Below are 12118 nucleotides of genomic sequence, written 5' to 3' on the forward strand. Positions count from 1 at the left end.
ATACAGACATTGTCCCATCCTGAGAGAACAACAGTGATAATGGTCGTTACATACATGCAGAGACACTTTTAATCACTTTACTTACATCAAGGATGCTAGGGTTACACTCGGTGGGGTGTAGGGTGGAGGAAGAAGGGAGGGGGGATCCTTACAGATAGATGGCAGACAGGAATTTCTAAAAGCAAACGTGCTGTTCTCATTGGAATTAGAATCATTAAGAGGACATCTGGCTGCCTGAGTCATCGGATGTTTGCACTAGCCATTTACATGAGTTTTAATGTACAACTTGTTAGCTGAAAACAGTCTCAAGCCTTACAACAGCAACATTGCACCATCTCTTGCTATGCCACGTGACACCAGGAGGCAAATTATCAGCAACTAAAGACATTGCTTGTAATTGACCTAAAACAGCAAGGAACATACTCAGATCTCACACTGAGTAGTGTCTTACTTCATGAGTATATCTATCATTTTCATTTTCTCTGTTGTTTACCCACTGTCAGGCTGAATAACAAAGTGACAAATGTGAAGCCTATTCATATCTACTCAGAAGATTAGGTGGCACGGTGATTACATGTACTGTGCTGATGTGTCAGTTCGTTTCTGGAGACTAAGGTTCCAACCTGGATTTTCAAGTCATAAGTGAAATTATTTCAGAGTCTAGTCAAGCTTCCAGTGTAACCTTGCCTCATGTAATAAAACCATTACAGAATGTGGCACATGTTGACGATTTGTGCTCAAGAATAGCCCAGTAATGGAAATACTACAGATTCAGACAGAGATGGTCTACATTTACAGAGCTGTGTGAGAAAGCCTGGCTGACTGCATTCAGTGCTGTCAGTTCTCTCAGCAACATTATACTGGGTGCAAATAAATCCCAGTTATCCAAATCGCTTGGGGAACGTGTCTGAAGTTCAGTAGCTCTTCCTCTCTATTCTAGGAATTGAAGAGATCCCCACCTTAGAAATATAACCTCTGTGTTTATATTTGAGGTGACGTTTGACAGCCCAGGCTGTAACAACCCAAGTCTGGTTTGGTTTTCTTTGTGGGAGGATGGCGTTTATTAATGCAAAGTCAAAGAATAAGTAATCCAGATTTCCTAGAGCATATTAACATTCCAGCAGCTGTCTGTGGGTTTGCTGTGACAATGGTATGTTAGCTGACAAGCTAACAAGTGTATTTGGAGAAAATCTGGACTTGTAAAAAGCTACGTTGTTTAACACAGTCCTGGCAAGAATGACTAAGGAAATGTTGCAGAAGAGAAAAGGCTTTTTATTCAGAAAGCAAAACGTATTTTACAGGAGCATGTGGAACCAAGTATACAGCTATCAAACCTAAGAGACAGATTCTGGCTGGCAGTGCACACAGGGATCAGGGAGCCTGGTCCCCATGTCTATGCATGTCCACTACCTGACTTGTCAGGAATAGCTCTGCACGTACATGGTGGTGGCCGCCCCTGCACAGATCATTACTAATCTCATTACAAGTAGATTTTACAGGAGGGACTGCACATTGAGCAGCACATAACCAAACTATGCTGCACTTTGATACTGCGTTTGAGAGGTTGGGGAAGGGACATCACCACCCTGGCCCAGAATTGCACTTAAACTTGAGCTTGGAAAGATGATGCACCAAAGGCTCAAATTGGGAGCCCAGCAGCTGGCTTGAACCAGGCACTGGGCAGAAGTGCAAGGGGCAAAGTGGAGGGATCCTCTTCCCCACCAGGCAGGCTGCAGAGTGGTTACAGAGCTGCTCTGTGGTGGCTACTCTAGCTCAACTCCTGCAATTGCTTTCATGGGCACTTTTGCAACCTTGTGTGGAGGATCTGCATAGGAGCAGATCCTTTGTGCCCATGCCCTGCCCCTGCACAGAGAGACCCTGCAACACTGAACTACGCCACTCAGGACCCCACATCTCCACAAGCCCCTTCAGAATCCTTCCTTGAAGCACAAGACCTGCAGAGCAGAGAGGAGTGGGAGAGAGGACCAGGGGAGTGGACTGGCTTTGGCCTCAAGTGAGCTGTGAAATGGACAGACTGTTCTCTGGAAACCCTTCCTCCAAAATTCCCACTTTCACTCCCATTCTTCCCAGCTTGCAACTGTGTTTAGATCTCTGCTGCTGAATTTCTAGCATGCTCCCTTCTCTCCAGTCTCACCAAGGTGTTAAGAAACTACAGATGGGCCATTAAACTCAGAATGGGGGTGGGGGTGGTTTAATAAGGAATGCGTAACAGCTGCCTGTTCCTTGTTTAGATTCTCACAGGTTCCTATGGATTTTCTCATACCTACTTTTCAAAACATGAAAAAATTCTTGTTTGTGGTGTTTAATAATTAATAATTCAATTCTTACCAACTCTCTGGTTCTTAAATTAAAATAGAACTATGAAACCAAGACTAAAGACTTAACAAGGGAGAATATGGAAGTGTATTTATATTAGAAAGGCATTAAGATCAAAGATTTCTCATAGTGAAGCTGCATTATACAGTGGACATTTTTCCCTATAGGGTGAAATTCATCCCTTGGCAGAAAGTCAGCACAAGGTCTAGTGCACCACATAAGAGCTGCCGTGCTGGGCAGACCATAGTCTTGTCCGGTATCCTGTCTCTGATAGTGGCCTGTATCAGAGCTTCAGGAGGAGTGCACAGAACAGGGTAATATGGAGTGATCCACCATTGTCTTCCACTCCTGGCTTCTGGTAGTCAGAAGTTTAGGGTACCTCCAAACATGGGGTTGCATCCCTGACCATCTTGGCTAATAGCCATTGATGGACCTATCCTCCATGAACTTATCCAGTTCTCTTTTGAACCCAGTTATGCTTTTGGCCATCATAACATTCTAGGACAACGAGTTCTACAGGAGAGTTATGTGCTGTGTGGAAAACGACTTCTTGTTTGCATTGAACCTGCAGCCTATTCATTTCATTGGATGGATGGCTGCCTTTATGGGCCTGCTTCTTAGGGCAGCCCCACCCTCTAATCAAGGCTCAGCTGTGATCAAAGGTGGCCCTTCTTTCACAACACACTGCCCCCTACCAGACTTTGCAAACTGAAAACACACCACAAGCACACAAACACACTCCCTGCTCCTAAGGAACAAGGACTTGCCTCCCTTCTCCTCCAACAGATCTCCACTCAAACTCCCGTTTTCTCCTGTGTTTGCTGGCATCTGTGCTGCTGCTGCTGTTGGTTTGCAGTGTGCTCAGTGCGAGGGAGGTTATGCATCCCTCTTCCCTTAACAGCGCCTCCTTGGGCCAGCTACAGAGTAAGCATGGTGGGCTTTGAAGGCACTCCAGCCAAGCTCTCGTTGATCAGAATAATGGGGGCTGTAAGTGAGGCTGTGGTGGAGGGGGAGACAGAGGATCTAGACTTGGGACATGCAGGAGCCCTCCCCCAAGAAGAGGGATGCAGTTGATCAGCATGGAAGAGTATGGTACGGTCATAAATTCTCTTCTGTGAGAGGGAGGTGTTTCTGCAGGCCACCTGCTGTGCTCAGCTCCCTTCAGCTGAAAGTAGCCAGACCTGAGCAGCATCAATAGTGTTTATTATTATTATTATTATTATGGAAATACCAACCAAGGTCAGTGCTCCATTGTGCTAGGTGCTATACACATGCATAGTGAAAGACAGCCCTGCCTGGAAGAATTTACAGTCTTGGGAGACAAAACAAAAGAAGAATTATCCCCATTTTACAAATGGGGCACAGAGAGGAAGAGACTTGCCTTAGATCTAATGGAATTTGTGGGGCTTGAACTCAGTTCTCCTGAACCTGACCCAGCTTCTTTTCCTTGTTGTCTGTGCCATCATCTCAGGCTGTGTTCACTTCTGTTCTCAGGCTTGGGGTAAACCATGCCCACTGCTGGACAAGCGTATGTGAATTATTCACATGCTGCAGTCCCAGTGTGGTCAGTTTACAGCTATTACCCTGGAAGTGTCACACGCAGAGGGGAAATTGCAGAGGCTTGAATAGTGAAACCTTGGGTACACGTTCATTTCCAGTTGTCAGGAGTTCAGTGACTCCATACCTTACAGAGCAAGTAAATCGGAATCCAGAGGCACAGTGAATAACAGCATGCTCATTACTAGCATTATACCCAATTATTGCTTTGTACAACCTGTCCCTGCTGAACTCATGCTGTCTGTAAGTAAACACAGCAAACTTCCACTCACTTGGAAGCAATGTGAACTTCTGTGGCAGGAGTAAATCAGTGAGTACTGAACTCCATAGCAGGCTTTAAAACCCCAGGCTAACCTGAGCTGAACTGAGGAAATTACAAGTGACATACGTCTCCATACGTGCCAGCTCTCCCTGTTCTGCAGACATAACCCCTCTATTTCCATTACGTGAGTAAATGTACTGGTGTCCTCTGTCAGCCCCTCTAACTCCCCCTCCACAGGCTCACAAAGAGAGAATTGATTTTGAATATCTGAATTTTAAAATGTGCTGCCTTCGCTGTAGAGACTCTTCTAGTAAACCGGAAGGTCTCACTTTCACTAATGCTCAGTGTATTGAGCACCTCACAACACCTCAGACAGCCTCCAGAGGGTGTGTCATAGGGCCTGATTCTGATCCCACCCCAGTGTCACTGCAGTGTAACTCTTTTGACTTAATGGAGCGACTCCTGATTTACATGGGTGTAAGAAGGCACAAAAATCACACCCACAGTCTTTCCCTCTTCTTTCTTCCACTGAAGGCTCTGGGTTAGATGCCCATGATTGTCTATTCTTTTATAATGCAATATACAAGACAGGTTGGGAGAAAACAAGTCTATCGAGTGGGTTTGAAGCAGCACTTCCAGAGCTACAGAGTCTAGCCTAGGTTACATTATACAGACTGAAAAACAGCATGAAAAACACTCCTCTAGGCAGTGACTCCAGCACAGTGCACCCAATACTTTCCTTGTAGTGCCACCTTTCCTCTGTCTCTGCTCCAGCAGGCATGGGATGGAGGGAGAACAGAACCTTTTCGTTTTAAAGGCACTGTGCACAGTGATTACCCTGTGATATCTGCACAGCATTCTCCTGAAAAGTCCAGTCTTTTAACAGCTATTAATTTAATAGCTGCCTCTTGCATGTCCATATTATGCTATGTTTCACGTCACAACCCCAAGGCAAAGCCTGCATCTGGGGACTCTTAGGGTGACCCGCACAGGGAACAACTATGCCCCTTCGAGCTTCTCGCATAAAGAGGGCTGGAAGGGTTTGTTTTAAAGTTGTTGGTTTTTTACATTAGAAAATCAAGTCTTGTCTGTCGTGGAGGACTAGTCTCTGGCTGCTAGAGAGCTAGTGATAACGAGAGTGAAATCTGAACCATGAGGTCTGGGTGTTTAGTCCGACTGATGGTTTGGTTTTTGTTAACGCTGAGTTAACTCCAGTGTCTAATGAAGACTTAGCTGAAAGGAAAGCAGAGATCCCACTCCTTGCCCTTCACCTAAAGTGCCATAGCTCAGTGTAGACATTTCGCAGCAGGTTTGACATTCCTGATATTTCCAAGGTAAGAAGCAAGCAGAGATTACACCAGCGTTCCCACCCAAGTTTAGAAACCCTTTCAGGCCTTCTCTATTCAGCAAAGCAAGGCAGAGACTCATTTTCTTTTTAGGAATATTTTGCAGGCCATCTCTCACCAAGGAGAAAAAACACTGGGTCTAATTCTGCTTCCTCTGCTATATATGCATATATCCACTGGTGAATTTGGCTTTTCTGTTTAGTCCTGGGAATGTCTGGGATTTTGGGTGATATATCAGAGTCCCCAGTAATAGTACATAGGACAAATGAAGAGAAAAAGTGCTGTGGGAACTTCCAAAAGAAGCCTGTCACTGACTAAGTTAAGTAAGAGAGGCCTTTCATTCTCTGAGCAGCCATGGAGGCAGGGAGTGTTTCAGCAAATCCCATTCCCTCAGTAAAACCTGGCCCTGAGGAACTGCAGGTCCCTAGCAATATGAATAGGAGCTGCAGAGACTCAGCCACACCTACCTGAGCTGCAGACCAGTGGAGTAGACTCAGCGGTTCTCAGACTGGGGGGCGGGGCCTGCTATGGGGTGAGAGATGGGTTTGGGGGGCTATGGGAGGCAATGCCCCCCAAACTTATGATGATGGAGCTGTCTCCCCCTGCTTGGTGAGGGGTGCCGGGCTGAAAGCTGGGCAGACGGTGGTGGGGACCCCACCGCCTCACACGGGCAGCCCTGGGCAGGTGTTGGGGGTGGGGGACCCTTAGGAGGGGAGGAATGGAGGTGGGTGGAGGCTGCTGTAGGTCATATGCCACTCTGCAGGCTCCCAGAGGCAGCAGCTGCATCCGCGCTGCTGCCTGAGGATAAGCCCAATGACGTTGCAATTCCCCCCCTCCGCCATTTTCTCTCGCTGGTCACATCGGGCTCTGGAACTGCAGGGGAGCTGCTGCTACCCTTGCCCCTCCCCACCCAAATTAAGCAGTCAAACTCCACCTATGATATGTAGGCCCTGGTTTTTTTCTGAAAGTGGGAGGGGTTCGGGGGATGGGGGTGCGCAATTGTTACACAAATGTCCACGGGAGGGATCTGTTTAAAAAGTTCAAGAACCACTGGAGTTGAGAACATACATTTGTTCTTGGAGTAGATGCAGACGTGTATTCCACTTAGGTGTGTGCATGCCCAGCACGCCAGAGCCAGAGCCATTTGCCTAGCAGTGCCTATAGAGGGACAGTTACTATCTGAGGTAGCACCACCCCGACCCCCCTCAGTTCCTTCTCACCGCTGGGGCGGGCATCAGCTCTGTGTGATTGTAGTCTCATAACCTCGCATTTCATCTGAATGTTAGTTGGCAAATAATGTTCCCCAGGGAAGCTTCACTGGGGTTTAAACATTGTCCTTCATGTGGAAGGACGATTCCAAAAACCACCCCAGTGCGTGCTTCGCTTGTCACCTTAAAGACTTGTTTGATTTGTAAGAGAACACGCATGAACTGGGGCACATTTTACCATCTGGCCCTCCTGATCAATGATGCATTCCTTGAGCCAGCGAGAGCCTTGTGGAGAACACCAGCCTTGGTATCACTGGCAGCAAAACACATAGAAAAGCACTACTTTGTTCCATGCAGGGATTTAAGGGGTCCTATTCGCACCTAGCCCCAAATTCCCTGGTCACCACAGGCAGTAACCAACAGGGACCGGCAAGGTAGGTTCAAGTCTACCTCCAAGGACAAAGACTCCAAGCAGTTGGATCTTTTGGGTAGGAAGGTCTATACCTCATCATCCTTATAGATGAGGATTGCTAATCAACAAGCTTTGCTGGCCAACTATGATTTCCTCAACTGATCAGCCATGGCTAAATTCGAGGACCAGTTGCCTGAGGCCTCGTATGAGGCATTCTGGGCATTCGTTATGGAAGGCTGCTTGCTGGCCAGAATGTCCCTGCAGTCCGGCCTCAACGTTGCAGACACCTTGGCCAGGGTTATCGCCTCAGCGGTAACTATGAGGAAGGCTTCCTTGTTGCAAAACTCTGGGCTCACTCTGGACATCCAGCACCATCAAGGAGTTGCCGTTTGATAGCCAAGTCTTGTTCTCGGACAAGATGGATGACGCTTTGCACTCCTTCAAGGATTCCAGTGCTGCCTTGAGGTCTTTAGGAGTGTACACGCAGTCTGTGCAAAGATACCACTATAGGGTGCAGCAGCAGCAGCAATATCACCCGCAGCATTTCTTTGTGCAATCTTTCCCCCCAAAACAACAGGACCACTGTATAAGGAGGGATACATCCCACAAGAGGAAGCAGTTTGGCTCAGGCTTTGGACAGTCCTCATGCTCTCCCTTGGCGCAGGCCAAGCGGCTTTGTCCAAAGCTCTGGTCCAGTCATTCCTCCATCCCCCTATCCCTTTGGGGACAGGCTGGCCTGCTTTTACAATGCTTGGGACTCGATTACCTCCAACAGATGGATCCTCAACACTGTCAGATTGAGCTGCGCAATCTACTTCTTCTCCATGCCCCCTTCTTACCTCCCTTCCTTGTCCATCTTCAGTGACCCCTCTCATGAGACACTGCACATTGAGCAAGTTAGCTGTCTGTTGAAGTTGGGAGCAGTGCAGGAGGCTCCACCGGAACACCAGGGCCACGATTTTTATTTCCAGTACTTCCTAATACCGAAGTCCAAGAGCAGGATGCAACCCATTTTCGACCTTCACGGCCTCAACAAATTCAGCCTCCCATATCACTTCCTCTCCATCCCTACCTGCTCACTCAGAACCATAATCGCACCCTCCATCCAGCGATCAGCTCCCTGCACCTCACAGCATTGCCGCTGCCTGGCTAAATGAAGATGAAGAGCCATGTTTGCAGGCTGTCCATCAAGTCCTTCTTAACAGTAGGAAGTCCTCCACTAGTACTGCCTACTTAGCAAAATGGAAGAGGTTTTTGGTGTGGTCCTTGGCCTACGGAGCCCAACCGACAGAAGCTCCCATCCAGGACATCTTGGAGTACTTGTTACATCTTCAGAAATCAGGCCTTGCGTTCAGTGTTCCCCAATTCAAGGGAAGACAGGTGTTTCCAATGCCATCGTGACGAGATTTCTGAGGGGGCTTCTTCACTTACATCCCCCAGTGTGAGGCCTGGTTCTCTTGTGGGACCTAAACCTGGTTCTGGTAGCTCTGATGGGTCCTCCGTAGGAGCCCCTTGCATCCTGTCTGCTGCCCCTTCAGTCTCAGAAAATCACACTCCTAAGAGCCATTACTTTGGCAAAAAGGGTGTGAGAGTTCCAGGCCCAAATGGCTGAGCCGCCTTACATTCAGTTTTCCAAGGAGAAGGTAATGCTTCAACCACTCCCAAAGTTTTTATCCAAGGTGCTCTCTCAGTTTCATCTGAATCAGGCGGTACATTTACCTGTTTTTCCCTACGCCACACTCTTCCCCAGAACAACAGCACCTTCGTACTCTGTATGTCAGGCAATGTCTAGCCTTTTATCTAGACAAGACTAAACCATTTCGTGTTTCACCTTGCCTGTTCATGTCATATACGAACCTCATGAAGGAGCGAGCGGTCTCTGCACAGACCACCTCTAGATGGATAATATTGTGTATCAAGGCTGAGTATGAGATAGCTTCAGCTACGCCTCCTCAGTGGGTACAGACTCACCCCACAAGAGCACAAGTAACATTGATAGCATTCCTCAGTGACATTTACATACTGGACATTCGCAGGACAGCCACATGGTTGGCCATACATGTGTTTATGGACCTTTATGCTATTACCGCATCTTCCAGAGCGAACGCAGGCCTTGGGAGGGAGGTCTTGTGATCTGTACTGCAGTAGACTCTGAGCCCCAGCTCTGGAGTGGGATACTCGTCGCGAGTCACATACGTGGAATACACATCTGCATCTACTCAAAGAAGAAACGGTTGCTTACTGTAAGGGTGGTTCTTCGAGGTGCAATGCAGACGTGTTCCATGACCGCCTTCCGTCCCCTCTGCATTGGAGTCTCCTCTCATGGGCTTTCAGTGCAAAGGAACTGAGGAGGGACGGGGCGGTGCCTCCTCATATAGCCAGGGGAGGAGTCACAACCACACTACTCTATGGGTACTGCTAGACAAAAGTCTCTGGCACACTGTGCATGCACACACGTGAGTGGAATACATGACTGCATCACATTGCGAAGAACCACAGTTACAGGAATTAACTATTTCTTCTTTTTGCCCTTTTCCCAAAGCCAGGCAAATGCCACAAAACTTCAGCATTCATCTGTATTTCCTTGATTGCACCTGGGGAGATGAAAAGCAACAAGGAGCTAATGCTAAGCGACTTCAAGTTGCCATGTATACTGTTCCATTTAACTTCTTCCACCCTAGCTACACAGAAGGGAGCCTTTCAGGGTGCATTTTGGGGGATGAATCACCTACGGGATGTGCTTGCTGAATAAATGAATGTGTGTTACAAAGAGCCTGGGTAAAAATGTAGATCTGGAGTCAGTGGCATACCATGGTCTCTGGCACCTAGGGGCCAAGCCTGCATTTGCGCTCTCCCTCCCCCACCTCATGCACCCCTCCCCGAGCAGGGCAGGAGGGGTCCCGGCACCTCCCTGAGCCAGCCCTTCACGATGCACAGGGGGCGGGGGGCGTTGGAGGGGCCGGTGCCCCCTGTCTTCTATGCATTGGGAAGGGCTGGACCGGTGCTCCTCCACAGGCCGGCACCCAGGGGCCGCCTCTCCATTCAGTACGTCACTATCTGGAGCGCTTAGAAGCCTCCCAGTCATTTTTTCTGAGACTTTATTCAGCAGGTAATGTTTTCCTGCTAGACATTATGAACAGGATAATCTGCATACAGTATAACAAGCTGTTGACTAGATAGCAGGAGCTGCCTCTGTTAAGGCTTGCCATGAGTTTGGGAGCTTTCCTGTAGTTCAGAGTTTTGTGACAGTACTCTCTCTGCAATCCTGCTCATGGCTTTGCCATAGATTCATAGTGTTTAATGCCCTAAAGGACATTAGACCATCTAGTCCAACTTCCTGTATTTCACAGGCCATTATATTTCACCCAGTTCCCCCTGTATTGAGCCTGTGTTTCACTAAAGCACAGCTCGAAGACGCTGAGATGGAGAATCCACCTTTTCCCTTGGTTGTTTGTTCTAGTGCTTAATCACTCTCATTGTTAAAAATTGTGCCTGATTTCTAACATGGATTTTTCCAGCCATTGGGTTTTGTTATGTCTTCCTCTGTACGGTGAAAGAGCCTTTTAGTACCTACTATTTCTCCCCTTGAAGATACTCATGTACTGTAATCAAGCACCTCTCAATCTTCTTTTTGATGCACTAAACAGATTGAGCTGTGTGTACCTAGAGTGCTCCTCCCTTGCAACTCTATCAGCAGGCAGGCGATTACTGTAGAGTTCATCATGTATGGCAAGAAAAGCCATTTTCTATAATTGGGCGTGTGACCCAACATGTGGAACTGTCACACGGCTATGAAGTAGCTATGGTAACACAGGGCCTGAATCACCGGTGTGGCTTCGCTTCAGTGGAGTTACTCCAGATTCTCACCAGTGTGAGAGAAAATAGGAACTCTGCAGAAAAGGCATCTTACAGCTGTCTCCTGAGGAGAAGTGGCTGTGGAGAGGCAGGAAGGCTATAATCATTTTAAATTACACAGGCGTGCACGCACGCATGCGTGCACACACACTGCATGTCTTGCTGCTCTAGCTTAGCCTTAGTATGCCCTTTCCGTGTACATTCCTTCAATGGTTATGTGGTACACGCGCTGTGTAATCATGAAAAACAACTGGCGCATTACTTTGTCTTCAAAGCACCGTGCACACATGATGCCATATAAATACGAATCTCCAACACCACAGGTGGAAACTTGGCAAATGGAGGGGGCCATCACTGAGAGACCACTGAAACACCACTGAAAGACAGGCTTTGAAGTTAGAATTGGGGTTAGAATTTGGGTGCTGATGGCCACCTCATCATTTAAGAGAGGCCACGTAGCACACCAGTGTCTAAAATAAAGTCACAGCACAATGAGGAGTATGGTGTAAAAAATCTAGCTTGAGGGAAAAAACGTGTCTGAAGCCATCAAGGGGGGCATGGGTGGTGGTGGTATAGTACTTTATTAACCGTATGACATGGGATAAAGTAACTACCATGTAGCAAGCTAACGGTGAGGAGTAAGCAGATAATCACCCCCCCCACACACACACACACCTACTTCTGAGCCCCGTTGCGTTGAAGGCGCATTAGGGTCCATTGCTGTCATTTGCCATGATGACAATGCCCGGTTATGCTCCTGGAGTGCAAACCATGAGCTTTATCTCATGCAGGAGCTCGTTAGTTGCTCTGTGTTAATGAAGTAGAGGGCGACCATGTTCTCACGTTTCTCTTTCTGCTCACCTAGGGAGACCCAACAAACGGATTGTGGGGACAATGCAAGGTGGAGACACACAGGATGATGTAAGTAGGACAGGATCCTGTCCTGTCACTGATGGCACTTTGCAATGACAGACCTGCTCCCACAGCACTAGAGGGCAGTTTCCCCTTCCAACCAATCTTCATCACACGGGCGTTCTTCCCCTTCCCCTTCCCAGCTTCACACTGACTGTCTCTCCTCACCTTACACACCCAGCCCCCTCTCTCCTGCATGCCGTTTGTTTTCTTTATTTAGCCTGTTTAG

The 12118-nt window shown here is 47.8% G+C and overlaps 1 protein-coding gene across 4 annotated transcripts in view; it reads left to right on the forward strand.

The window, feature by feature from the left end:
- CLUAP1 (clusterin associated protein 1) overlaps positions 1–12118 on the forward strand; it is a 142747-nt gene that overhangs the window by 118235 nt on the left and 12394 nt on the right. For all 4 annotated transcript variants that reach the window (XM_067551104.1, XM_067551103.1, XM_067551106.1 and 1 more), the window contains exon 11: positions 11843–11898. In XM_067551104.1, the coding sequence (XP_067407205.1) occupies positions 11843–11898 (56 nt within the window). The remainder of the gene's footprint in view (positions 1–11842; positions 11899–12118) is intronic.

Source organism: Emydura macquarii, unplaced genomic scaffold (assembly GCF_026122565.2).
Source record: "Emydura macquarii macquarii isolate MOO-44397 ecotype Brisbane River unplaced genomic scaffold, CSIRO-AGI_Emac_v2 contig_1348, whole genome shotgun sequence".
Classification (NCBI taxonomy): Eukaryota; Metazoa; Chordata; order Testudines; family Chelidae; genus Emydura; species Emydura macquarii.